At 37.9% G+C, this 27,800-nt stretch overlaps 1 protein-coding gene across 3 annotated transcripts in view; it reads left to right on the forward strand.

Moving 5' to 3' along the window:
- The first annotated feature begins 751 nt into the window (after positions 1-751).
- The window catches only part of NDRG3 (NDRG family member 3), a 37,271-nt gene continuing 10,222 nt past the window's right edge, over positions 752-27,800 (forward strand). For 2 of the 3 annotated variants that reach the window (XM_070744954.1, XM_070744957.1), the window contains exons 1-11: positions 752-873; positions 14,774-14,875; positions 16,954-16,989; positions 21,382-21,487; positions 21,703-21,823; positions 22,712-22,774; positions 23,185-23,245; positions 23,829-23,915; positions 24,945-25,001; positions 25,335-25,438; positions 26,648-26,713. In XM_070744954.1, the coding sequence (XP_070601055.1) occupies positions 14,819-14,875; positions 16,954-16,989; positions 21,382-21,487; positions 21,703-21,823; positions 22,712-22,774; positions 23,185-23,245; positions 23,829-23,915; positions 24,945-25,001; positions 25,335-25,438; positions 26,648-26,713 (758 nt within the window). In that variant the 5' untranslated portion in view covers positions 752-873; positions 14,774-14,818. Of the gene's footprint in view, positions 874-916; positions 983-14,773; positions 14,876-16,953; positions 16,990-21,381; positions 21,488-21,702; positions 21,824-22,711; positions 22,775-23,184; positions 23,246-23,828; positions 23,916-24,944; positions 25,002-25,334; positions 25,439-26,647; positions 26,714-27,800 lie in introns of those variants that run through there. The other variant, XM_070744955.1, reaches the window with a different exon arrangement.

The raw sequence follows: 27,800 nt of genomic DNA on the forward strand, positions 1-27,800 counted from the left end.
GTAGCAAAAATAGAGCTCCACCCCAGAACACCCAATGCATAAGCCATGCCCACAGTGTGGTAAAAATTTTGGTAGCCCATCACTGCCCATAACCCATCTATCCCCACCTCCATTAACGTACTAATTTTATTTATATATATATTTCTTTTAAGAGCTCAAGACCTTATCTTTTCCACCTCTGGATTATCTTTTCTCTTGCTCTTTAAAAAAATCCCCTCCTTCTGCAGAAAGTAAAGGATTAGCTTAAAATAGAATAGAATAGAATTCTTTATTGGCCAAGTGTGATTGCACACGCAAGGAATTTGTCTTTGGTGCATATGCTCTCAGTGTACATAAAAGAAGATATACATTTGTCAAGAATCATGAGGTACAACACTTAATGATTGTCATAGGGGTCAAATAAACAACGAGGAAACAATCAATATTAATAAAAATCTTAAGGATACAAGCAACATGTTACAGCCATACAGTCCTAAGTGGGAGGAGATGGGTGACCCACAAATCACCCAGCGACAAAGAGTAATGTGGACCCGGGTCTCCTCATCCTTTAAACCCAACACGCGAGCCGTTGTGTCGTTCCCACCGCAGCCGTAGGTCGTCTCTATCGCCGTTCGGCTCCAAGCCAGACTTCCCTCCCCCCCCCGCCCTCCCTATCCCGAGGCCCGCTTCCCCTTCCAACCCAAGCCTGCCCTTCCTTCTGTGAAGGCAGACCAAGAGCTGCGCTTGCGCGCCAGCCAGGGAGACGCGCATTGGGGCGCAGTGCGCCTGCGCAGTTTCCTCTCTCTTTCTCGCTCTTTTGTTTTTTTTTTCTACACATGCTGTTGTTGCTGCTGGCGGAGCCTGAGCCTCACCTGCGCGGTGTCTCCCCGTAAGGTACGTTCCGGGTTGCGCCGTGAGAGTCGCTGTGGGATGTGGGAAGCGTTTCTTCACGGCTGACCCGTCCGTCCTTCCTCGCCCTGCGTGCACTCGGGGAAGACGAGAGGTAAAAAAAAACCCAACCAACCACCCCCTTCTCGGCATGGAGGGCTTCCGCGGGATCACAGCTCCCCTCGGCCGAGCCCTTAATCCGTTAGTAATCAGGGCGGCCATCTGGAAGACCTCTCGGTGGGGGAGGCTTACTGCCCTCCCTTCTTCGCGTGCCGTGGATGTCTCCGTCGGCTCCCGACAGCCCTGTTTAGCTACTCCCGGCCCCCCTCGGAGGGAAATATTAAATTAAGAATTAAATTAAATTAAATGAGAAAAAAACCGTTGCAGGTTCGTGTCCCTCTGGGGTCTCGGGGCTCTCTGAGCTCGGTTTGTTTGCGGAGGTTTTGTGTTGGAGAAAGGGGGTGGGGAGTCAATGCAGAAGGAAAAGGGGGAAAGAAAGGACACCGACAGCGATGGTGGATTTCTGGCCGTTGCGGACTACCTTCACGTATAAAGGGAGCCTGGCTGAAAGGCTGTTTGTGGGAAAGCATTTGGGGTTTTAACACTGAGAGAGGAAAAATTGACATTCATCAAAAGGTTTCAAGACAGGTTCAAAAGGTCCCAATAAGCCAGTGTTTCCCAACCTTGGCAACTTGAAGATATTTGGACTTCAACTCCCAGAATTCCCCAGCCAACAAATGCTGGCTGGGGAATTCTGGGAGTTGAAGTCCAGATACCTTCAAGTTGCCAAGGTTGGGAAACACTGCAATAAGCTATATAGGGTCCGGGGTTTTGTGTGTGTGTGTTTTGATGCGATACGTATATTTCATTAAATTAAATTAAATTAATTAAATTAATATTTAATTTAATGCTCAACACTCTCCCCCTCCCCAAAGAGTCAGCCACACTGCATCCGAGGAAGGGTGCTGCAGTTTTACAAAAGCTAGTGCCTTTTAATAAAACAGGTTAGTGGGGAAAAGGGCTATCTTCTGTTTTTGTCAATTTTTACCACCATAAAACATTCCTCTTGCAATGGAGGGCAATGATTGCAGGTAGTAAATCTTTTTTTCCCCCAGGGCTGTAATTTTAACAAGCACCATACAAAGTCCTAAAACCGATGGGAGGATCTGTGTAAATTTGGATTAGGGCAGATTTCAAAATTCAGCTACAGTTTTGCTACAGGGGTGACTTGATCAAAGTGTATAAAATCATGCATGGGATAGAAAAGGTGGATAGAGAAAATTCTTTTCTCTATCACACAATACTAGGATAAGTGGGAATTCCCTAAAGCTCATAGGTAAGAAAGTGAGGAAAAATCAAGGGAAACATTTCTTCACCCAGAGGATCTTTAGTTTATGGAATTCACTTCCAGAAGAGGTCGTGACAGCTGTCCGCCTTGATAGCTTCAAGGCATAATTAGACAGATTCCTGGATGCCAAGTGTATGTTGGTTGAGGCAGGCAGGATTCCCTTGGGTACCATTTGTTGGGGTCAAGGGAAAGGGAGGGTTTTGCCTTCTCTTTCTGCTCAATTGGTGGACCACTGTGTGACGCAGAATGCTGGACTTGATGGGCTTTGGCCTGATTCAGCATGGCTCTTCTTATGTCCTTATGTTGTTCTTAGTTAATGAAACAGTGGTTGTGCTAAAGATCTCCCACCTTTAATCTTTTCTAATGTTTTATGTCCAATGCTTTTGTTGCTGAGAAAGAAATGCAACTAAAGCTACTAGCAAAAATAAGAAGTGGTGTGTTTGCAGGCAATGATGGGGGGAGTTAATGAATAGCCACATTGGACTTTTTCTCTTGGGAGTCAGTTAATCTCAAGTGGTTTAGAGGTCAAATACAGTATATCTTATTTGGCTTGGATTTACCTGGTTTGTTTCAGACCTATTGTTTGTGATTGGAAGCTCTTACCACTTAATATTTTACAATCTGAATCATCCCTCTTTGCTTCCCTCCCCCCTATGTTAATGGGATTTGCCTTCTTTGCTTTTTATATGCTAGTTACTAGTATCTTTTTTCTTATGTGTTTTAATAATGGGATGGATATTCTGTCCCCCCCTTAATATGGAAGGGGGTTCTTGTCAATGCTTATAGAAGGCCCATACTTTTCATCATAATCTGTTATCCAGCAACTTTAAGTGCAGTATATTTTCATTGTATAGGCAATATATGGTATTTGAATTTTTTTTACTGAAGACTTTTTATACAACAAATTGCTGGAAGGGTAAAATTAAGTGCACAGTACATCTACGATATTGTACCAGTTAACACTCTTATAAGGTAGTTTGGTAAATGAATAATATTCAAATCACAAGATTAAAAGTTGTGTTTACATTGTGCTGATTAGGACACATGTGGAGTGTTGTGTCCTATAATGGATGTAACATTGTAGGTTCCCTTGTACCACTGTGTCACTAATTGTGAATGACAAACTGGAGCACATCAAAATAAAAGTAATCACGATTATAAAAGTTTTGAAAAACGATTCATGTATCTGTTGAAAGAGTATATATGTTATGTTTGGTGAAGTTAAAATGAAAAAAATGTGTCTACATGTGAAACTCTGATGCAGAAATGGCCTGAGATTTTAAATATGGGACATATAATAGTAGGATTAGAAGCACTGCACTAAAATGCTAAGCATCCAGATTTCGGCTAAATATTAGAAAATTCTGATATTTGGAAGGGATGCAGAGAATCCTCCCTACTTTTTAGATCATGACTACAGACTATTTATTAAGTTTGTTTGCTGCCCATCTCACTGCAAGTGGACTTTAGACAAAAAGTGTCATGAATCTACAGCCCAGTCTTATTTTCTTCCAGCCAACCTTATTCTAGACAGGTGGTGTAGTAATCACCTGAAGCACATGACATCCATATCACTGATTGGTGAAATTATTTTTCTGGCTAACTACCTCTACCTCCTAAGGAAACTATTGGATTATTATTATTTAATTAGATTATATCTTCAGGAGGTTAACAGAGAGTAAAAGCTGAATATAGTCTTAGGGTATTCTCAAATTTCAATATTCCTCATAAGTAAAGCAGCTAAACCTGACAAATATTAATTAGGAAAGTTTTATTTTAAATGATAACTGACCATTTCTGCCATTTTCTTCAGGAATAGTTAATGTTTTCCAATTGGCTGTGATTTCACTGCCCTGTATACAGGAAATATCATACTCATGTGCTAAACCGCTGGATGTGTATGTGCTTACCTGATACTTATCAAGGAAAAGGAAAGCTTTGGAACAATGCTTTCTTCTATGCAATTGTTATCCCTGGATGCCTTTATATTTAAATTCAAGTTTAGTAAATATGGATCACCCAAATGATGGTGGAGCATGCTTAGCGTTTGGAGGTGAAGATGCTTGCATTCCCCCTTCTCCCAGGTTTTTACAGTTGGATTATTTTGGAAGATGATGGCTTCCATTTCAGCAAAGACCTGAACAATTGGGGAGGTTGCCATATGCATTACAGATTTTTTAACTGAATAGTGGGATGGAATAGATAATCTCCAATGTATTTTCTAGTTTATGATGTTTATTCATTGTTAACATATGTATTGCAAATACTATAATTGACCTAAACAAAATGTTTGCTCTGTTTTATTATGTTTGCTTAACATGAGATTAATTTGAAGCATAGGTACACATTCTACTGTAATATACTATCATAATTTTCATAATTAGAATTTCAGATTGGATCACAGTGATATGTTAATAAGCATCACTCATTAGTTTGATATTTGTAAAAATATATTTATGAGACTCTATTGGACATGCTCCTAAAAGGCTGAGTGGCATACACGGATCGGAAAAAGCTTCCGTAGCTACTGAAATAGAAAGATATGATTACTAGAGCTACAATCTGATATGGAAAAGAAGAATGAAATATTTTTATTTATAAAATGTCATTCATTTTCTGACAAGTGCACCCTTATTTCTGGGTAATTCACAGGCCAAAATAATTTAATTTTTAGAGGAAGGAAGTGGTCTCTTTTTCAAGTTACAAATAGCTTAATTCCACCATGACAACTGGATTGTGGTCTTCATGGAGCTGCCCATAATGAGTCTCTTGAATTTTAATCCAAAAATCAGTGTCCAAGCTTCTACATAGTGCACAATGTAGGTGATGCAAAAAGTCTTGCACAGATAACCAGTTATTTTCTGGGCATCATTTAAGGGATTCTTTTTACTGCAAAACCCTAAATAGCCTGGAGTCTGACTGTCTGAAGTATATTTTGCTATAAATGTGCCTGGTCATTAAAGACCATCCTCACCTTGCCTCCACTTTTTGAATTTTTTCCCTGTGGCACACAGGAGGGAGGGAGATGTATTTTTCTGTGTTACTCCATTCCTCTACAGTTTCACTCAACTGCCATGTTCTTTACTTTTAGGGAAGAAATTCAAGCTTTTCTCTTTACCAGTTTAAGTAGTACACTGTATGTATCAGATTTATTTTCTTTGTGTTGTCAATTACATGAGATATATGATTGCTTTTTATATTAAGGGTTTTTAAATTGTTTTAATCAATTGAATTTGTACTGTTTTATTGTTGTGAGCCACTCCGAGTCTTCGGAGAGGAGCGGCATACAAATCTAATAAATAATAATAATTATTATTATTTCAGTGCATTTATTATCGGCCTCAGATTTCATATAGGAAGTTCCAGTTGAAAGCATTGTCTTTAGATTGGCCTCAACAACACCCAGAAAATTCATCAAAGTAATGACAGTCCTTATGAAACAAAGTGTTAAAAAGTTATGGTATTAATTAGTTACTTTCCAAGCACATCTAAATTAATAAGTAACCAAAATATCTTTACAATTCCCAAGTAATGTCACAACTTTTTAGCACCTCTAATGTTTGGAATTTGAAAGATGAAAAATTTGACACACATTGTGGAATACTTTGGGTCCCAGTATGTCCACATTTATGTTTGCTTATATGTTTTGCTTATCTTATCAGTGAGATAAGAGCACAATAATGTAACATTTATTACAATAATGCTCACAACTTCAAAGTTGCAGCTGCTGCATCTGGGAGATACTGGTTGGTATGGTTAAAAAAACCCAAAACACCTCATAATTGTATCTCAGGATTCTGTCTCTCAAATTTCAAGGGCTACTCTAGTATCCAGGAAGCCAACCTTTGTGGTATTGATAAGACTATATGGATTAATGATAATAACTGCAGCCTTAATACAGTGAAGATGAGCAACTCCAGATGTCTCCAGCGGCTTCTTCAAGTCAGTCAGTTTGGCAGTCTGTACCACTAAATATTTGGAATTACAACTTCCAACAAATGTGTATCATTGGCCTATTTCTAGCTAAAGAAAGATCATACCTCAAGTAGTTCTGTAATCTTCCCAATAGGCTTATCTGATTACAACTAGTACTGTATTAGTTCTTTCTTATTTATCTGTAATGGCCTACATTATGCCATTATGTCTACAAGCCAATTTCTGTTCATGCAGTGGTAATTGCTTAGTTCTATCCCATCCTGCATTTCTCTCTTTAGGCTCCCAAATTTCCTTGAGAGAATCTCAACCATGATATCAGATCTCCTGGGTTAACCAGTCAAGAAACACAATTAGATGAGTGACTGTATTGTAAGGCTACATTAACAGAATCTTTCAAGTCTGAAGCTCCTAGCTTTCCACTGGCGTTTTTAACTGACTGAAGAATTAGGGCAATTTCTTCCTAAGTTGTTTTGCTCTTACCATTAATCAATTAGGATTCCTGCCTCTCTTGTCTGATTATTTCTTAGTTATCATCTCTTCCCCTCATCCCCAAGTCATCCACATATTCCATTACATTTGTAGAGCAGATGTAGGGGATCTGCTCTTCTTGGCTGTTATTAAAAGTGTTGCCACAATCATAATTTAGGCATTTAGCAAATAAGATATTTGAGCAAGCATTTTTTAATTTGTTTTTCTAATTCATTGCCTTATTTTTTCAGTTGCCAGATAAGCTCAATGAACTCAAATAGGTTTTCCTCTACTTTATATAAAGATAGTGGTATTTTAGAAGTAAATTACTTCTTCCTGGTTTTTTATGTGGGGTTGGGTGTTTTTTTTGGCTCTGTCTCTCAGTCCTGACACCAGATATAGTGATTTGGAAATGTTGGAAAACAAACCGCCTAAAGGAGTGTATGCTGTCAAATACATTACTCTTAAAACAACCTAAGACGAATGTATCCCTTTCAGTCAATATTTACAGGACCATTTATTAAATAATTTCTATAAATGTGTGCTTTCAAGGCCTCTGCCTTTTTTGATTGACTTTTTACTACTGAAGAATTCAACCAACTTCACTTCTTCATAATATTTCTTCAGATGTATTATATTCTAACTTCAACCATGTAACTCCCACTGCAGTGGCTGAGAATAGCATTTTGGGCATTCTGTCTCCACATATTGTTCTCTTTCCTAAACCTAGGAATAGTTGGAAAAAACCCATAAATGGAATTGAATGAGTTTGCCATCTGGCCAGTAAACACTCAGCTCCATCTAGTTGCCCTAACTCTCCCGAATTAAGGGATTACAGGATCATAAAAAGTGAGTTTAATTACTTTCAAAAAATGCCTTTTATCCTAAAATGTAACTTATATTTATACAAATAATTTTTCGGTTAAAACTATGTATTTCAAATGGGAAGGAAGCTCAATGTCGAAATGGGGATACATTTTACGCATATTTAATCAGCCACAAATAAAAAATGACAAAAGTTTTAGTTCAATTTTGATTACCTAAGACTTGGATCTAATGACATAAACCTGTCAACAGATGTTGTTTATTAGCAGAATTGATTTTTAATTGATTCTGCCACTTCCCACATACACAAATAAAATTGTTCTAGAGGGCTAGTTTGGAAGAGATTGATAGGAAATGACATGTGAGCAGGATTTCTGTCTTGTAGTTTATTCTGTCTGAATGATCATAATCTAACATCCATTGTATGGGCTGTTCTCAATAAATACAGTACTTAAAATTAGAAGAAATTAGAAAATTAGAAGAAAGCTGGAAGGGACCTTAGAGGTCTTCTAGTCCAATCCCCTGTTCTAGCAGGAGATCCTGTACCGTTTCAGACAAGTGGCTGTCCAGTTTCTTCTTAAAAATCTCCAGTGATGAAGCACCCACAACTTCTGAAGGCAAGCTGTTCCATTGGTTAATTGATTCATCAATTTGTGGAGTCTGATATTAAAATGAAAAAATAAGGAGAAGGAAGTTGGCTACATACATTAAGGTTGCCAAGTTTGAAAAACATAGTTGTAGATCAAACACTGCCACTGTGTTTCCCCCAAAATAAGACCTACCTTGTAAAAAAGATCTAGTCTGATTTTTAAGTGTGCACCTAATATAAGACCTACCCCCCAAAATAAACCCTAGTGGAGGGGGGAATGCCTGTGGGCCATGGGAAAGCCAATAGTCAGTGGGCCAGAGCAAGTGGGAGACTCATTTTCCTCCTGATTCCAAAAAGGGGCACGAGGAGGCAAAAAAAAAAAGAGAGAGATCCTGTTTCAGGTATGTCAGGATTAGGATTATCCCAATGCAGGAGGAAGAACTGTAATCATTATAATAAATAGTAAAGTAATAGTAATAGTAAAGAATGCTGAATTATTGTGAGTCAACTAAATATGCTACAATCTGATTGGTTGATAAATATATAAAAATGTAAGACACCTTTGCATAGGTGTGGTAGTAGTGGTTGATAGTGGTTGTTGACTAGCTGTAGTGTTGATCTCTGCACGCTCCATTTTTGGAATGGGAACAAAGTGATGGACCTGAGTACACAAAGCCTGAAATAGTAATCAAGTATTCAAAGTATTGAAATAACTTGGGTCTTCTGGGCACAAACTGCCCAGCAGTTCAGCACACATCACCACCAAAATCAATAAATAAAAATCTCCAAATCAAAGTCTCAAGAAACCCGATTTGAGAAATCAGGTGGGAGAATCGTGAATCTCTGTGGTTCTTGTGTCACTTGGGAGCTACTCCTTGCAAAGCCAGGTTTTCGGTGCCTAGGATTATAGGTAGGAAGATGGGGGTGGCGGCGTCTCAGGAGTGGAGCCTTCAGTGCCAAGTCCCTCTTCTGCTCCCATGAAAATCATCTCCTACTCCACCCACTCCAGTTAAATGCTCAGAATTGGTTTTTCGCTTGTTTTGCTCCCCCAAAATTAAGGTGCGTCTTATACTCCGGAAAATAGGGTAAATAATATCTTTGCACTATTTGGCTATTGCAAGAAACAACCTAGCTCAAGAGTACCAAGAACTCCACAGTTCAACCCTGAGCTACACATTCCCTTCTGTTGAAATAAACAAGTTACACTTGATACGGTGAATTTTTAAAAAGCTTGCATTCTAACAAATTAAAGCACATTACAAGTAATATGGCCAAATACTATTATGGAAAGTTTTAAGAAACCACTTTAAACACGCAATTTTACTCTTCTTCTGGAAGTAGTTTTCTTATATGACTAACTTGTCATTTGGCTTTCTTTTTTATTCAGTTTCAACTGTTTACTTTCTTTGTGGAACGTCTCATAATCTTAACATCTGAAGTGTTCTATTTGGGTTCAATGTTATTATGTAGTCTGTGCTAAAGTGTGAATATTTAATTAATTAATTAAATTGCCAGACTACATTTTCTTAAAAATATGAAATGGAAAACAAATAAATCTATTAATAATATGGTGTTAACATTTCCAAAATCCCAGTGCTTATTTATATGAAAGAAGGCTGAGACTGACAGTTGTGATATCATGAATAAACAATGTTAGATTCATGCTGTACTAGTCTTAATTGCTATGTATGTGCTATAATGTTAGTCCATGGAAAAGGAGGACAAATCTAGTTCTCAGTTGCCTATGTTTTGAATAGAAACCCCCCCAGGCTACAACTTGCAAATTTTGTTCAGTGATTTCATTGACTCGTTGAATATTAGTATAGTATGAGAAATAAAACCTCTTTTTAGCAAAAGTAAGAATATTGATAATGTTTTACAGCAACAGAAACTATGAGTCCTAGACATTACCTAATTTTGCAAAGGTGTACCCAAGAGCACCATTCTGGTACAATAAAAGTTTCCTGTCCTATTTAGCCCTACTTTTGCTCATTTAACCCCTGCTCATCTTGCTTGATATGAATTACTTCCATGAGCATCAGGGTGGTGCTGGATCCTTGAAGGAAGTTGGTCTACCAACTCCTGAAAAAAAACTCTTGAATCCAGAGGATGTTACCGACTATTATCTAATTACAAAACATTCCTTTTATATGTAGAGCGCTTGAGAGTGTGGCAGCTCTGCATCTGCAAACATTAATGGAAAGCATTGATTATCTTGTCCCTTTCAGTCTGAGTTCAGACCTGATTTGAGGAAAGAATCGGCCACAGCCAAATTGACCTCTTGCAGGAATGAGATGGAAGCAATGTGATTATTGATCCCATTTGGTCTCTCAGCAGGCAATCTCAGAGAATAGAACTATTGACTCTGAACTCTTGACAGCTATTCTGTGAGATGTCATAATTATTTTATGTCTAGTGTTATTTAACATCTGTAGAAAATTGCCAGAAGCATCACCAGGACTTTTGAGGGTGGGTTTCATCAATGTCTACATGACACTTGGCTTTGCTTCTCCATAACAACTTAATCAGGAGAAGGTGTATGTGTTCTGAACTGGGAATAAAACCTACCAAAATAGATGGATGAGGGCCAGTACTGTGAAATAGGACTAAATTTCAGCAAAACACTATGGCTGAGTTCCCAGGTTTGAGAACTGTAGAATGTATCTGCTCTAAATTGGCTGCACTGTCTCAGAAAGAACAAATCCATTGTTAGAGGTGATTCTAGAATCATTTCATTGACGTCCCAAGTGATCCCTGAAGCTAGGATTTACTGTTCCCCATTTCAACTGGTAGGTAACTATACTATTTCCTGGACAGGAACTGCCTGTTTACAGTGGTGATGGAATGTGGCCCTGGTGAATCAGTGGATACAAGTTTTGATAACTCAGAGTTTCCTACAGAGAGGCAGATTAGGAAACTGACTAAACTGGAGAGGGGACTGGGTTCAAGGTAGCCACACTGTGGAATATCTGGTAGGTTAGAATAGCTTTACAATAGCTTTAGTTTAAGATTTTATCCACTAGATATAAGCAACTCAGTTGGATTTTGCTGTGTCATCTTTAGGTTGGGCCATTTGTTGGTACAGTAACTTCATTTTGAGATTATTGTAATATCTTCTGTTTGTGGTTGCTCTTGAAAATGCAAGATGATACAGAATGTAGAAACCAGATTATTGAATGAGCCCTGTATGCGGTTGGGGCCCACGGGTTGGTGACATCTGCTCTTCTAGGCTATATACAGGTCTATGGCATTCCAAGAGGATAAAAATGGTTAATGCTGTGACCTACTGTACCCATCTATTAATAAAAAAAAGGAATAAGGGAACTAGGTACAGTGGAATGACAGGAAAAATAAGACTTCTATGTCAGAGTTACAAAACCCATATGCTCAATAAATAGCAGCAACAAACTAGAGTTTATTAAATCTCTTTGCAACTATTTAGTGTCATCTTGACTTCAGGAGCCAAAGCATGGTAACCTTTTAGAAAGCTATATAGATAGATATATTTAATAGAATTAAAGAATTAAATAGAGTTATACATAGAATTAAATAGCTTCACCAATTCGCCTCCTGAAATGTGGGTTTTTGCTCATTTTGGGCAACCATTTTATTAAAAAGCAAACTCCCTATATGGTAAAGTAACTGTTTTCTGAGAATGCCTACAATTCTTAATTAATATTTCAGATAAATTCACCAGCCCAGGAAAAAAAGAAACCTGCAATCCAGATTTATTGAGCTAAATGGAAAGCCCGACACAAGACTTGCTCCAGTCTCATTCTATTTTAAATACTTTTTTATTTGCCTGCTCAGTGTTGGAGATTTAAGATGTCAAATATCAGTCCTAGAAAAAGGAAGAGTTTGGCAAGAGACCTCCTTAGTCAGCCTGATGCTGGACCTCTTGTGTTTTTACAAAAAGAGTGCATACAGTTGCCTTGGAAACAACAATCAACTATATTTACCAATTAAGGTGAACAAAGCTTGAAGCTCTCTCGATACTGCTCTTTTTAGCATCATATGGGTAACCTATTTCTTGGATTATCCCAGCTGTTAGCTTTGTGATATTGAACCCCAAAAGAAATGAGTTAGAGACAAGGGAATCTACAGTAATTAACACAAGCATTTAGAAAAAAGTATGGGCAAGGAGAAAGTACATATGGATGGATTCATTTCTGTTAGAGGGCTGTCCTGGATATTTATTTTCAGAGACAGAGCTGTAAAAAGTACACTCACCAGTAGAGATAGATAATACTTTAGAGCACTGTTTCTCAAATAGTGTGGTGCCTCCCCGAGGGGGGGTTTCCTATCACTGCAGCACTCTGGACCGCACTGCACCTACTGCTGGTAGGTGAAAAAAATGCCCAAATGGGAAAACCAGAAGTGCCTTTTTCCGAACTTCCAGTTGTCTGTTGGGGGATATTTCTGCCTCCGGGACTTCCGGGAAGCTTCCCCGAAACGTCCAGAGGACAAAACAATCTTTCCCAAGGCTGAAAATCAGCTGGAGCTGAAACATGGAAAAGTGTTGTGTGCCCTCCCATATGGCTCTGTGTGCCACCATCACGGTTCTATATATTTTATTTATTTACTTACTTACTTACTTACTTACTTACTTACTTACTTACTTACTTACTTACTTACTTATTTATTCAATTTTTATGCCGCCCTTCTCCTTAGACTCAGGGTGGCTTACAACATGTTAGCAATAGTACTTTTTAACAGAGCCAGCATATTGCCCCCACAATCCGGGTCCTCATTTTACCCACCTTGGAAGGATGGAAGGCTGAGTCAACCTTGAGCCGGTGATGAGATTTGAACCGCTGACCTTCAGATCTACAGTCAGCTTCAGTGGCCCGCAGTACAGCACTTTACCTGCTGCGCCACCCCGGCTCAGTCTTTTTAATACATTTTTAATAAATACCTTTTTTATTTTACCTAGGATATTTCACTTTTCTTGGAGAGGGATGGATGCTAACCTCCTACAACACCATCACTTAACCCAAGGAAACAGAATTAGAAATTTATTTGTTTGTTTGTTTGTTTGTTTGTTCGATTTCTAGACCACCCTTCTCCCGAGACTCAGAGACTTACAACATATTGATACATAACAATGGAAGAAATCGAAATTAAATAAAACAACACTATAAAACATCCCTATAAAAAACCCCTTAACTTAAAACATATCACAGGCAGCCCATCTCATACAACTCTGTCATATCTCCAACAGTCAAAACAATAATAGAGGCTGGCACAAAGTAACCAAGTTCACTAGTCCCACGCCTGCCGGCATAGATGTGTTTTTAAGCTCTTTCGGAAGGCCGGGAGAGTGGGAATAGTACCGATGTCCAGGGGGAGTTGATTCCGGAGGGCAGGGGCAACCCCAGAGAAGGCCCTTCCCCTAGGGCCCACCAGCCAGCATTGTCTGGCTGACAGGACCTGGAGAAGGCCGACCCTGTGGGCCCTAACCAGTCAATGGGATACATGAGGCAAGAGACAGTCCCATAGGTAATTAGATCCTATGCCATGTAGGGCTTTAAAGGCCAACACTGACACTTTGAATTGCATTCAGAGATTAATTGAATGCAGCTTGTGGAGTGATGGCGAAACATGGGCATATCTGGGAAGGCCCATGACAGTTTGTGCAGCTGCATTTTGGATCAATTGCAGTCTCCGAACATTCTTCAGAGGTAGCCCCATGTAGAGAGCATTGCAGTAGTTGATCCTCGAGGTTCACAAGACTTGAACTCATTTTTGCAGCTGCATAATTTAAAAATAACAATTTTTCTTTCTCAAAATTCTCATAGGATACTAAAGAAAACTACTTTCGATTATGTTTTGTATAATCAAGCTTTCACCTCTGTTTTCCCCCAAATTTTTTTAGCTCTGACACTTAAGCTCTGCCTGTTTCTGATTGAAAACTTTCTAAAAGAATCAAGAACACATTTGTCTCTAGCAAAAATTGATTTACTAATTTTACTACTGTAGTTTTAAAACTGAAGAATAATTGTAGAAATCATGTGAATTTAATTTGTCAAAAATAAATTAACTTTATTAAAATATATTGAAGATGCTTTCTGGGCTTTTATGTTCCTGCTATAATCCTAAATTTATACAACCTAGAACTAATTTAAAAGATGAAATAGAGGAAAAACTAAGCAATGTTAATTTTTCAGGTTTGTTGACCTCAAATCAACCTGTAAACATTTTCACAGAAATAAAAGAAGTAACATTTTATAGGGTGTGTCAAATTTACAACTTCTAATTTCCAGACATTGTGTGTGCTCAAAGGTTGTGTTATGCCTTGGGATTTATAAATATATTTTGGTTACAGTATTTTAATATAGTTTAGATGTGCTTGGTAAGTAACTACAAAAATATAATAGCTTTTTAACATTACTCTTTTTATCTTCCTTAGCTGTTACTAAATGGATAATACTTAACCTTGGATATTAAGAAAGTTAAATTGCATTACACTGCTATTTTTGTATAAAGCTATCTTACAGAAAATATGAGGCATGGAGTATTTAAGTGGTTGCATGATTTAATCTTTAGCATCTTCTTCCAGAAATATCATTTTATGTTTATGATTCAGCCAGACATACATTCATCTTTGTGAAAAGAGGAAGAAGTTATTGTTTCTAGAGGCTTCAGCATAGCCTCTGTTTGAGAATCATAGTCTATAGTTTATTTTATTTTGATCTGGGATCATTTCCTGCATTGTAAACCTTTTGTTTGTTTGCTTTTAGGAGTATTTTACTGTTCAGCAGTGAATCTCATCAATTTCAGCAAACATGGATGAATTGCAAGATGTCCAGTTAACAGAAATTAAACCTCTGTTAAATAATAAGGTAAAGAAAGTTGTGTTTGAGCATAGAAAAACTCTATGCTCTATACTCTATACAACAATTTTGTACTATATGCTAACTATGTGTTAAGAGGAATATATATTACAATTTTCTCCAGTGGATGTAGAATTTAATTCATTGAGAAAGTCTGTTGAAAAATCTTGAAAGTTCCTCTATTTAATGTAGAAAGACAATTCTTCTCCCAAACTTTTCTTTCTTGCTCCTCTGAAACAAATAATAGGTTTCAGATTCCATGGAGCAAGCTCTTAATCTTTGCTGTTGCTCACTGAAGTGCTATATATATTGATTTCAAATAGTCTTGTGGCATTTCAAAGCAAACAGATCTATTATGGTTAAGCTTTGGTTGATTGAAGTCTACTTGAAAACATCAAAGGCATAACAATAAAAATACTTATAAATGTTCAAGCATATTTTTAGTGAAATCTTGAAAGGTAGTGGGGGAAACTTCAGTGGACAGGAGGCTGTAGGGCTTTATTGCCCACATAGTTCATCTTTATTATTTTACAAATATCTCAAGGCAGTGAACATATCCAACATACCTTCCTCCCCGTTTTCCCAACAACAAACAACCCTGTGAGGTGGGTTGGATTTAGAGAGAATGATTGTCTCAAACTCATCCAAGTGATATTTTTTTTTATGCCTAGAGGGGCTCTTCAACACAGTCTCTCGCATTCTAGCCCAGTGCCTTAACCAAAGTGCCTTAGACAAAACTGTCTCTCATGACCTAATTGGTAGCTTAAACAGAATATGTTGTGCAATGATTTTGGAATATATTTATACAGAATATTGGTTTCTATTTTGTATTATGCATAGTTTCAGATATATAGATAATTCAAAATAAAGGGATTTTATTTTGATTTTGTGCCGTTTATTAGATTAACTGCTCTGATTAGATTAGACCACATACAAGGAATGTTACCTAAGTAAACAAATTAGGTTAACTTAAACAGTACTGTTTTATCTTTATGATGAAGTTTCTTTAGGTAAACATTTAAAATTAGTACACTTTCAAGGCAGTGGTGAAATTTAATTTTTTCCCTACTGGTTCTGTGGGCATGTCAGGGGAAGGATACTGCAAAATTTGCATTCCCACTCCACTCCAAGGGAAGGATACTGCAAAATCCCCATTTACTCTCCAATTCTGGGGGAAGGATATTGCCAGCTAGAGGCAGTATTTGCCAGTTCTCTGAACTATTCAAAATTTCTGATACCGGTTCTCCAGAACTTGTCAAAACCTGCTGAATTTCACTCTGTTTCAAGGGATATATTCAGGGATGGGCTATTGCCCGCATGGGGGGGGGGAACGCAGTGGGGTAGCGAAAATGGAGCTCCACCCCAGAGCACCCAATTTGCATTGAAAGATGTTGAAAGAAAATGCATAAGCCACACCCACAGTGTGGTAGTAAAAATTTTGGTAGCCCTTCACGGGGTATATCCATGTATATAAACTTTGTGTGTGTGTGAATAATGATCTTTTTAAAACAAAAAAAGTCTGGGGGAAAATGTAGTGTAACAACAGAAAGGGAGGTGATGGTTTTGCACGCACAGCTTAATCCAGCATATGTGCAAATGGACTTTTACACACTCACTTGGGGACCCCTGCCTTATAAGGTGGCATTCCAATGCTAATTCTTAGAAAGTTTTATATTCGAAGTAACCATCATTCAGCAGTAGTCCCATTGTTGTAATGTATGCAGACTTTTAGCCTTTATAATTTTGACCTCTTTCAAAATACAATTGAAGATAAAAAATTGAATTTATGGCCAAGAACTTCATCTGAAATTTTGGAAGTATTTATTCCTAGACAATTGAGAATATTCATTTTGATGTTAGAAATTCTGGCATTTCCATCATAATATGTAATAGATTGATTTCTAGGATAGAAGGCTGGTGGGATGGGGGGGGAATTGTTACTATTGTGCACTTGTTTGTTACAATTTAAGGAAGCTTTGGCTCAGTACTATACTTTAGTTGTAACTGAGATGTTGGAATAAGCTTTTCAAACAGGTGTAAAGCAAAGTTTATGGTTTGTTGATCAATGGCCATTCTTATATTGACAGAATTCGGCTCGAAATTTCCAGGACTTTGACTGTCAAGTAAGTACTCATACTGGAATGTTTCTGCTTTATCAATCTTTTCTATTTTTAAGATAAAATTTTGAGATGAAATTGAGAAGACTGTTGCTTCCCATATACTCATTTTTTAGTTATCTGCATGTTGGGGAAAAATGTATCTGTCTGCCACTAAACTACAAGAGTCTGGTTTGGAGAAGATTGTTTCCCATCAACTTATGAACTGAAAGGAGGGTTACATTGCTACATTTGTATAAAGTATTTCTCAGTTGCAAGTACGTATACATTTCTGTTCAGGTTGTTTTCCCACATCTCAGTATGGCCATATCACATTTTGGATACTTTTTCCTATCTAAGACTGAATCTTTGGAATCAGCTTCCTCCTCAGATCACATTTGGAGTTTTATTTTATAAGGTTTATAAAGCTTAAAAACTGCCTTTTATAACTGCGGAAGAACCATTATTTTTTATCTTACCAATTCAGATTATGATAGTGCTATTATTTAGCAAGGAAGAAAGGACACTTATTTATGTGGCAGGTAGTCATTGACTTACTGTCCAGTTGTTCAAGATTTTTTGCCTCTTCTTAAGACAGCACTACTCCCCTGGGATCAGTGAAGCTGGACAAGGGCTTGTCTTATGATGAAGGTCTGATACCTGACCAGCCGGTATTTACAGGCCACTTTACACCAGCTCTTTTTAAAACAGTTCTCCACAAAGCTAAACTCACGGCCAACATTGGCATGTCCTCAAAGTCTTCGGAATCCCCAGTAGGTATCGATCCATCTGAGGTTTGTTCTCTGATCCTGAAAGAGAAAATCTGATGTCATCTCAGGTGTTCATTGATGCTATAAAAAGTTCCTGGGATCATCCGTCTGCTGCTTCTGCTTCAAAGAACCTGTCAATGGTTCTTTGCCTAGACCAGGGGTTGGCAGGGCACGGCTCGCGAGCCACTTGTGGCTCTTTGGCCTCTAGAGTGTGGCTCTTCCACATGTGAAGCTTAGGAACTGCTTGGTGAACTTGCTTGAAACTGCTTGGCTCACCTCAAAAATCAAGCCGAAAGTTTAAATGATTCAGAGCCTCAGGGGTTTCCATGGAGACAGGATTGGCTTGATAAAACCAGTTCACTTCCATTTACATGAGAAAGCAATTTGCTTTAGAATGCTAACTCTGAAGAAAGATTGGGGGGGGGGTTGTAAGCTTCATTGCATTCTGCCTTCCTGGGACGCTTTGAAAGTCGCCAAGTGGGAAAGCGACCCACAGCAAGAGGGCCAGTTGGCGAGAGCTTTGAACATCTCCTTGTGCTGCAAAAGTCTAAGCTGGGAAATAGCGCCTCACAGGATCAACCTTGGAATTGAAGTAGAGATTTAAGTCATGGTTACCCGGTACATGCCCCTTGAGCTGAAAGTCAGGCTTTGGTTGGTTAGAATTGACTAAGCCTTCACTCTCCACATTGATACTTGCCTATTTGCCACCCCCCCTCCCCCCTGTTTTTCATGGGAATTAAGCATTAACGTGCTTAGTAAACAAGTCCTGGAAGTTTAATTTGATGGAATCTACTGGGAATATTGCTGCCTGGATCCGTGTGTGTAGTGGTGAAATAATACAGCTGAAAATAAAGGGGGGGGGGGGATGTTGAAGCTGACCAGAATGGAAAGTTTGTGGAGAGGAAAGCAAAATAACTCCAACAAGTACTTTACCTCTCTTGTCTGATGGTGATGCAGATACTATCAGCCTCTGATTCAAACCATTAAAATCTTTGGGATAGACATGTTTTGGTCTTCAACCAGAATGAATGGCCCCAGCGGTGCCTTGCAAAAATGTTTCCTTTGGTGAAAGTTGCACGTGAATAATTGAGAAATTTGAGCCGTTGAAGACAATATCACTATGGTTCCTGATGTTCAAGATGGACGTTTTGGTCACTATTACCTCAGCCAGGAGGGTTTCCAAGTTGGCAGCACTCTCTCTTTTCCAGCCAGATAGGGTAATCCTTCAGCTGGATCCTTCTTTTCTGACTAAGGTGAACTCCTGGTGCTCCCATTGTTCTCCTGAATCATCACAGCTGGTGGGAGCAGAGAGAGAGGGCGTGTTTAATTCAGTCAATTAACTCAGTCCCCATAACAACCAATTAAGTTAACCTATGCTTGGACTCTCCCAGCAGCACAAAGAGAAGAAAATTCAGATAAGCCAACCCTACTTCTCTCTTACTTCAATCAAAAAGAAAAATAGTTATTGCAATCAAGGATCAGTGCCTAATAAACTCAATGGTATAAAACAGGTTAGATATACTGTATAAAAAAGAGAAAATCATAAAATTAACTGGGTTTATCACTTAGTTGACTATAAGTGGGGGAAGAGGACATGGGTATATGCAAATATTAGGTAAGGAAATACTGTATCTGAAACTATGACCCAATTGTCATGGGTTGGCTAATAATCATCTAAAAATGCAAGTTAAAAATGTGGAGCCTAAGCAAAGTTATACTGTTGGTTGAAAAATATTCTGTATTCACATATTAGAATATGTTCAGACAAAAATCCTGATTGGAATCTACTCTTTGGCACATCTTGAGTTGTTGGGTCATTGTGTACATAATTGGCTTACATTTCACAAAGTAATCATTCTAGATTTACACTTTCATCTATTTATATAGAACACCATAGAAACAAACATTGCTTGCATGTTCTCTGTTGCTGTTCTATTGATAGTTTTGCTCTGTGTGAGTTTGAATAATTTAATTTAATTTAATTTAATTTATTGTACTTCTATGCAGCCCAATCTCATAGGACTCAGGGCGGATTACAACAATAAAAATAATACAATAGTGCAATAATAAAAAGAAGCCGAACATCAAAACTGTTTTTTAACCATTAGATTTGTACTATGTATTGTTGTTGTAAGCCTCTCTGAGTCTCCGGAGAGGGGCGGCATACAAATCTAATAAATAATAAATAAATAAATCAACAGTAGATTTAAAACCCCACTATAACCCTAACAAACTCATTATAAAAACCTAACAAATCAATCTAACAAACCTACATACCAGCCAAACATAATTTGGGCACGTCTGATGTTAGAGTTCATTTAATTTATTGTGCTAGTTTATATTTGATCAATTACCTTGCCATGATTTTTACTTTACAACATAGTTTTGCATTTTGAATGTTTATTCAGAATCCAAGTAAAATGTGTAAAAGAACAAAGCTTACGTGTTAGATGGAATCTTTCTCCTGTTTGTCAGGATTTTTCAAATCTTAACAATGCTACAGGTTGGAAGGACCTCTGTGGATGTTGCTCTCTTCAGGCACAAAGCATTTAGAAAGTTAGTGATCATATGCAGCCAGAAAGTATCTGTTTTGTGGAGGTATTATTAGTTTGAAAATATTTCAAAAGTATTCCAATATATTGGCCCCAAAAGGAATTACATGGAGGGATTTCTAGTTGTTGTAGCAGGATGGATCTAAGGCTGGATCTAAGTTGGACAAAACAGAGTTAATGAGATTGAGTAAAATCGATTTGGCATAGTTTATTACATATATACACTCACACACACCACATATAAACATATATACATATACACATGATATCTACCTACCTATCTTCGATCGACATAAATCTTTGAGAAGGTTCTTTAACTTCTGTTACAGTTGTAGCATACTCTAAGCACGCTTATTACAGTAATGTTATTCTCTTTCCTTTTTTTAACAGTTTAATATTAGGTATTTTGAATTTCAGTTGGACTATATGTTACTGCCCTGTTTCAGTTTTTCAGATTTTTAGTTACACTCAGATTCAAACTAAAACTTTGGACTTGTCGATTGAGGATGACATCATTAGGGAAACAGAGCCTCAGAAAATTCAACCCAGTCCATAGAGTATGGGGCTACTAGAGTAACCCATCCTAGATTCTTCCTTTGATCCCCAAAAAGGATTGTATCAAGTAAGAACCAACACCCCTTTTCACAAAAATACAACTCTTATATGAAAATCCAAATTTAAAACCTATGGATCTCATTCTCTTATCAATCAATCAATGGATCCCATAAAAGAACTAAATCTACAGAAAAAACTCTGAATCCTGCTGCATGTATATATCACACTTGAATATATTACAAAATCACATTCTTTAATGAAAACGGAGTACTTTTCCTGTTTTAACATCTTCTATATAAAATTATTTTCCTTAAGCAGTTCTTGAAATTTAAAATTCACTATTTGATGAGAACTTTTTTCATCAGTAAAGAAGATTTATAGAAATTTTTTTTTAAAACCAGGAGGCTTTTCCTGCAGAATAAATAATATCCTTTTTATTCTCTGGTGCTCTTAGTTTTTGAGCTGTTTACTGGGGACTATGTTATGTTATCTGTGTAGAGCTTATTCCTCTTAAATCTCAAAATTGACAATTTTTTCTGTAGGAGCATGATATAGAGACAGCTTACGGAGTTGTCCATGTCACTTTGCGGGGCACTTCAAATGGCAATCGACCCGTCATCCTAACGTATCATGATATTGGCCTCAACCGTGAGTCCCTTTTTTCCATGGTATTTTCATATGTTGACTCATTATGTTGTATTCATATTTTCAAAAAAGGAGTGTTTGATGCAGAAGTGGTTCTTTTAATTTATCATAACTAGAAAAGAAACATGAACATTACCAGTCTTAACTTGTATTTATCAAAGTAAGAATAAGGAACTGGAGTTGGTGCTTCATGGTCATTTTTTGGGTTTGTCCTACAGATAAGTCCTGCTTCAATACTTTCTTCAATTTTGAAGACATGCAGGAAATAACACAACACTTTGCTGTATGCCATGTTGATGCACCTGGACAACAAGAGGGGGCTCCTCCTTTCCCTTCTGGGTAAGTGTAGTAATATTCCTTTCATCCACAATGTTTAAAATTGAAATAGATAGGGGGATAGGCAGATTACCAGTACAATGGTACCTCTACTTAAGAACACCTCTACTTAAGAACTTTTCTAGATAAGAACTGGGTGTTCAAGATTTTTTTGCCTCTTCTTAAGAACCATTTTCTCCTTAAGAATCCGAGCCCGGAAAAATTTCCCAGGAAATTTGAGAGCGGCACAAAGGCCTGGCCAGTTTCCTGCCATTCCCCCTGGGTTTCCCTCTGGCACGGTGTATGGGAGGCAGCCTCGCACCGGGTATACGGGAGGTGTGTGCTCCTCCTGGTCGCCTCAGAGTCCCTCTTTTTTTTTTTAAGCTTTAAAGTTTTGGATTTTTTTTAATTCCCCTCACCTCACCTTCCTTCAGCAGCGACTGTCCTCCTTCTCTTCTTCCTCTTCTTCTTCCCATCCAAATTCTGAGCTTTTATTTCTTTCCTAATGGGTTTGCATGCATTATTTGCTTTTACATTGATTCCTATGGGAAAAATTGCTTCTACGTGCAAACTTTTCTTCTTAAGAACCTGGTCACAGAACAAATTAAGTTCTTAAGTAGAGGTACCACTGTATTGGCTTATTGTATGTAAAGAGATATATTGATTTGGAAGATGTAGAAATACAAGTAAGAATGATGCCATGGGTAAATGTATGTATATGACTGGTAGGACAAGTCTTTTGTCATAGGTCTCTGAGTTGGAAGCCTTTTGATCACTACAAATCCATACTCTGATTAACCATGTCTTAGAATCTATTACTATGGAACTGTCGAAATTGCCTTGCAAAATGGCATATATTTGATGGGCTAGCCTTGGAATAAAATCCTTTAATGTCAAATTTTCTGATTTCAGATATCAGTATCCTAGTACTGATGAACTCGCTGAAATGCTTCCTGCTGTTCTTATGCACCTGAGGCAAGTATGCAAAATAACCATGACTTTCCTTTATTAACAATCATAGATGTTAAATAGCCTTTCTTTGATGTTTCTCCAGAGCAGGGGTAGGCAAAGTTGGCTCTTCTATGACTTGTGGACTTCAGCTCCCAGAATTCCTGAGTCAATCATGCTAGCTCAGGAATTCTGTGTGTTGAAATCCATATGTCATAGAAGAGCCAACTTTGACTACCCCTGGTCCAGAGGAAAAAGAACTGCTGTTATCATATTGCAGCATAGCCAATGGTTATAAAATTTATTCAAATGTTCTTTGTAGAATCTTTCTTATTTCTTACCATAAATCATACAAAGGAAAATTGTATGTAAATGTGATGGGTCATGCTAATAAAAAGGATTCTAAAGGGTTCTCTTCATTTTCAACTTTTTTTCAGCCTAAAAAGTGTAATTGGAATAGGAGTTGGAGCTGGTGCCTATATTCTCAGCAAGTTTGCGGTAAATAGCATTTGTTTGTTTTCTTTTAGGTTTTTTTTGTTTCAGCAAATTAAGTCTGTTTAAACTCTAGATGTCCAGGTGGAATCCAAACATAGGAGTGATACACATATTAGTGAACAAGGACGTTTTGTCAATAGTGGCAAAAACAGTCTAATTCTTTAGAGATATGGATACCATAAAATGTTAATTTGGTTAATCCAAGATTATGATTATCATGCTAATATGAAAAAGAAACAATTAGTGCATCATTATCTCATTTAAAAAAGTGTATTTATTTTTGAAAATCACTATAAACATGACAGCATTTCCTTGTGTTCTAAATTACCAGTATATTTTCCAACACCATGGTCTTTTAGTGGCCACATTAAAATTATGTTTTGTTACTTATTGTTTATAATTTATTATTGGATTATTTTATACAACTGAAGGTAACATACATAATGCTTCCCAAAATAGATGTGTTTATTTCCTATGTTTATGTATTTATTTGATATACTTATTATAAGGTCATAATAAAAATAAATTAGAATTGCAGCATGAACAGTCATAAAAGTAAAACTAATATTTTCCATTCTGTTTTTAGTTGAATCATCCGGACCTGGTAGAAGGTTTAGTGCTAATTAATATTGATCCATGCGCAAAAGGTTGGATAGATTGGGCAGCATCCAAGGTAGGATGGAATTCTCTGTTTTGTGACCAAGGTACAACATTGTCCTACATGCAGGCATGGGCATCAGGCAGAACGGGCGGAACGTCGGTTCCTCTGGGGAAAACAGAGCGCGTAGGCCCATTCTGCTTTTCGGCAGCTGGGGCCGGCATCAAAATTGGCCTGCCCCAGCTCCGCCTGCGTGGCCTGCTCTTTGATCTTCCAGGCCGCAGGAGAGATGCCTGCGGCGCAGGAAAGCATAGAGCAGACCACACGGCCAGAATTGGAGCCATCCAGCCTGCTCCATGTGCCATGGCCCCTGCAGGAGGTGATCAGTTAAGCAGGGGCGAAGGGCACGGCAGGGAAGCGGCAGGGGGAGCAAGGACGAGGGGCACGGCAGGGAAGTGGCGGGGGAGCAAGAGCGAGCGCTGCCGCAGCGGCTGCCAGTGTGGTGGGCAGCTCTTATCTTGTTTTGCCAGTCACTCGCGACCGGAAACTTTTCTCTCCAATTTCTGGGGGTTTTTTGCTTCTACGCATGTGAGGAAGCAAAAAAACCCCGGAAATCGCAAGCACGCGTGTTTTCACATGAGATTCGGCTACTGCGCATGCGCAGAAGCCGAATTACGTGGCGGGCAAAGGCACGCACCGGGCGTGCATGCAGGGGTGTGCTCCTGGCGCATTCCGGTAGGGCTGAAATTGGTGGCCCGCCCTTGCACCACGACTAGAAATTCAAAAAACACTGAATAAGTATTTATTTTGCCCTATAACTTTTTTTCTTTTGTAAACCCAAAGGAAGATGAAATAAATACAGAAGTGGTTTCATTGATTTGACATACTAAAATGTATTTTGATACATTATATGTAGCTGTATTATAGGGTTTCTCTCAGCAATAAACCTGGCCTTGGTGCAAACAGTGCATGATTTAAAGAGAATATCTGCATGTATTTCTAATACTAGAATTACAGATGGATGAAACAAGCATATGAAAAAGCAGGATGTATTAATATAAAACTGAGTGGTGCCAATATGTAATTTTGATTTCTTTTTTTTAGTTTTCTGGATGGACAACTAACATTGTGGATATTGTTTTAGCTCACCATTTTGGCCATGTAAGTTAATTACAAGTTTTAATATTGAAAATACACACACACACACACACAAAACCTCACATATATTAATGAACTGTTCTTGTTCCTAACACAGGAATTGTTGCTTATGCTTTCGTAATTTTAAGTTTTATTCCAGAATAGGTATGACAGACTATAATAAATAATAAGTATAAACTGGAACTCAAAACTTCTGCTCAATGCAAGCTGATTTTTATTTGCTTGTAGTCTGCAGTGTACGTTGCCTTCTTAGTTTCTACAAGATAACTGAAATGTGCTTACTTTTTAATAGTACAATTGACCAGACAAATAATTATAATATTTGCTATTCCTCAGGAAGAACTGCAGGCTAATTTGGAGCTAATTCAGACATACAGACTCCACATTGCACAAGATATCAATCAGGAAAACCTTCAGCTCTTTGTAACCTCCTATAACAGGTAATATGTCTATTTTGGATCCACACTGTTTTATTTTATCCACTCCAGTTTTAAAGTATAAATAATGCTTTAATCAGAAGTTAAAGCACATTCACAAATCAGTATGTTTAGCCTTAATATCATCTGTAAAGGGCGTGCAAGATATTTAGAGGGGAAGTATTCCTTTTTTGTCTTAAATTTCCATTATAATCAGTAATGTTGTAGATTTTTCTCCACAACAAAACCTCTTCTAATTATGTCTTCATATTTTTCTAGTTTTTTGTTTAAGAAAGAAGCAGCACATAAGTATCCCTTTAGAAACAAGATGTTTTAGAAAGAGCCCCTTCATCAAGCTAGACATGAGTTCCACATCAGATGTAATGTAAGAGATCCATGATCTCTTCTCTCAATAGCTTCTCTTCATTTCAAAAGTTTTGTGTGTATATTTGAAAATTTTGATATTTTAACATATGTGGTACAGTGGTTTTTAAGAATTAGCTTTAAAAAATTAGAAACTATTGGGACACCTGATTCTGTATAAGGTCAAGGTAAAGATTTCCCTACACATGTGTGTTTCTGGCTCTAGGGGAGATGCTCATCTCCATTTCGAAGGCAAAAGCCAGCACTGTCCAAAGATGCCTCCATGGTCATGTAGCTGGCACAACTAAACGCCAAAGGTGCATGGAGCACCGTTACCTTCCCACCAAAGTGGTCCCTATTTTTCTACTTGCATTGTTTACATGCTTTCGAACTGCTACGTTGGCAAAAGCTGGGAGCTCACTCCGTTATGCAGCACTAGGGATTCGAACCTTTAAACTGCTGATCTTCTGATTGACAAGCTCAGCATCTTAACCACTGAGCCACCGTGTTCCTGATTCTCTCTAGTCCATATTATATGTTATTTAACAAGGGTAATAAGCTTATATCAGACCCAAACACAAAGTCTTTGGACATTCATAACCGTAAAATGGGACTAGATCCATTTAACTTCCAGTACTAGAAAAACTAATACTGAGATTAGATGCATATTTTTATTACTGAGTTTCAATACTTCAATAATTTCATATTTTTGTCCATTATAAGTAGTCACAACCTAATGATGCAAGATTTCTGACTTAGCCAATACTTCCCAGACTGCCAATTGCTTGCTTGCTTATTTATGTATTAATTATAAATCTTCTATATCACTTCAATCACAATAGACTAAATAGGTTTGTCTTTGCCTTCAAGTCGTAGAGATCTGGATATTGAAAGACCAGTCTTGGGTATGAATGAAGAAGCACCAAAAACACTCAAGTAAGATGCTTTTGACTGTCTTTCAACCACATTGCTTAAAACTGGGTGGATTTTCCCGCCTGCCTGTATTTTCTTTTGATAGATTAATAGCAAGCCAAATTATCTTGTATTAAGCTTTTCTTTCCTATTTGTATTACATTAGAATACATGCCTTTTATATATTTTATAGATTGCATTTAAAATTACATATATTAAATATACATGTGTGTACTACAGACACATACAAGATATTTTAAAACTGTTTGTGAGGGTTGACTTTTTAGTTTTTATAAGCCTTCTGCTGAATGGTGTATAGCAGAGTTGATCTTTGCCCCGAATAAATGTCTGTATGAATCCATCATGCTGAATATCTTTCCCAAGCATGGCAGAGATTCTGATTGATTGATTGATTGATTGATTCATTCAATCATTCATTCATTCATTCATTTATTAGATTTGTATGCCGCCCCTCTCCGAAGACTCGGAGCGGCTCACAACAAAAAAACAGTACAAACCCAATGATTAAAACCATTTAAAACCCTTAATATAAAAACAATCATACATCTCATGCAAACCATACATAAAGCAGAAACGGCCCAGGGGAATCAATTTCCCCATGCCTGATGACAGATGTGGGTTTTAAGGAGTTTGCGAAAGGCAAGGAGGGTGGGGGCAGTCCTAATCTTCGGGGGGAGTTAGTTCCAGAGGGTCGGAGCCGCCACAGAGAAGGCTCTTCCCCTGGGTCCTGCCAGGCGACATTGTTTCGTCGACAGGACCCCGAGAAGGCCAACTCTGTGGGACCTAACTGGTCGCTGGGATTTATGCGTCAGAAGGCGGTCCCGGAGATTCTTGTAACAGAGGTGTGTGGGGGGGGGGGGGGGAGAGAACTGACTTGAAAGCAACAGAAACATTGAGCCCTCCAAGAACCTATTGAAGTTTATTATTTCTAGTCCCTTGAACATTCAGAGAAAGGGACTGAAAACAAAACAGACACTTTGGGGACTTAGCAATCCAAATGTAAAACTCAGGTTAATGCTCAGGACACAGTATCTAAGCAGGAAAGTAAATGGATCTGATGGCAGCAGCAGTTTGAAGCTTGTTCTGCTTT

This window comes from Erythrolamprus reginae, chromosome 3, assembly GCF_031021105.1.
Source record: "Erythrolamprus reginae isolate rEryReg1 chromosome 3, rEryReg1.hap1, whole genome shotgun sequence".
Classification (NCBI taxonomy): Eukaryota; Metazoa; Chordata; class Lepidosauria; order Squamata; family Dipsadidae; genus Erythrolamprus; species Erythrolamprus reginae.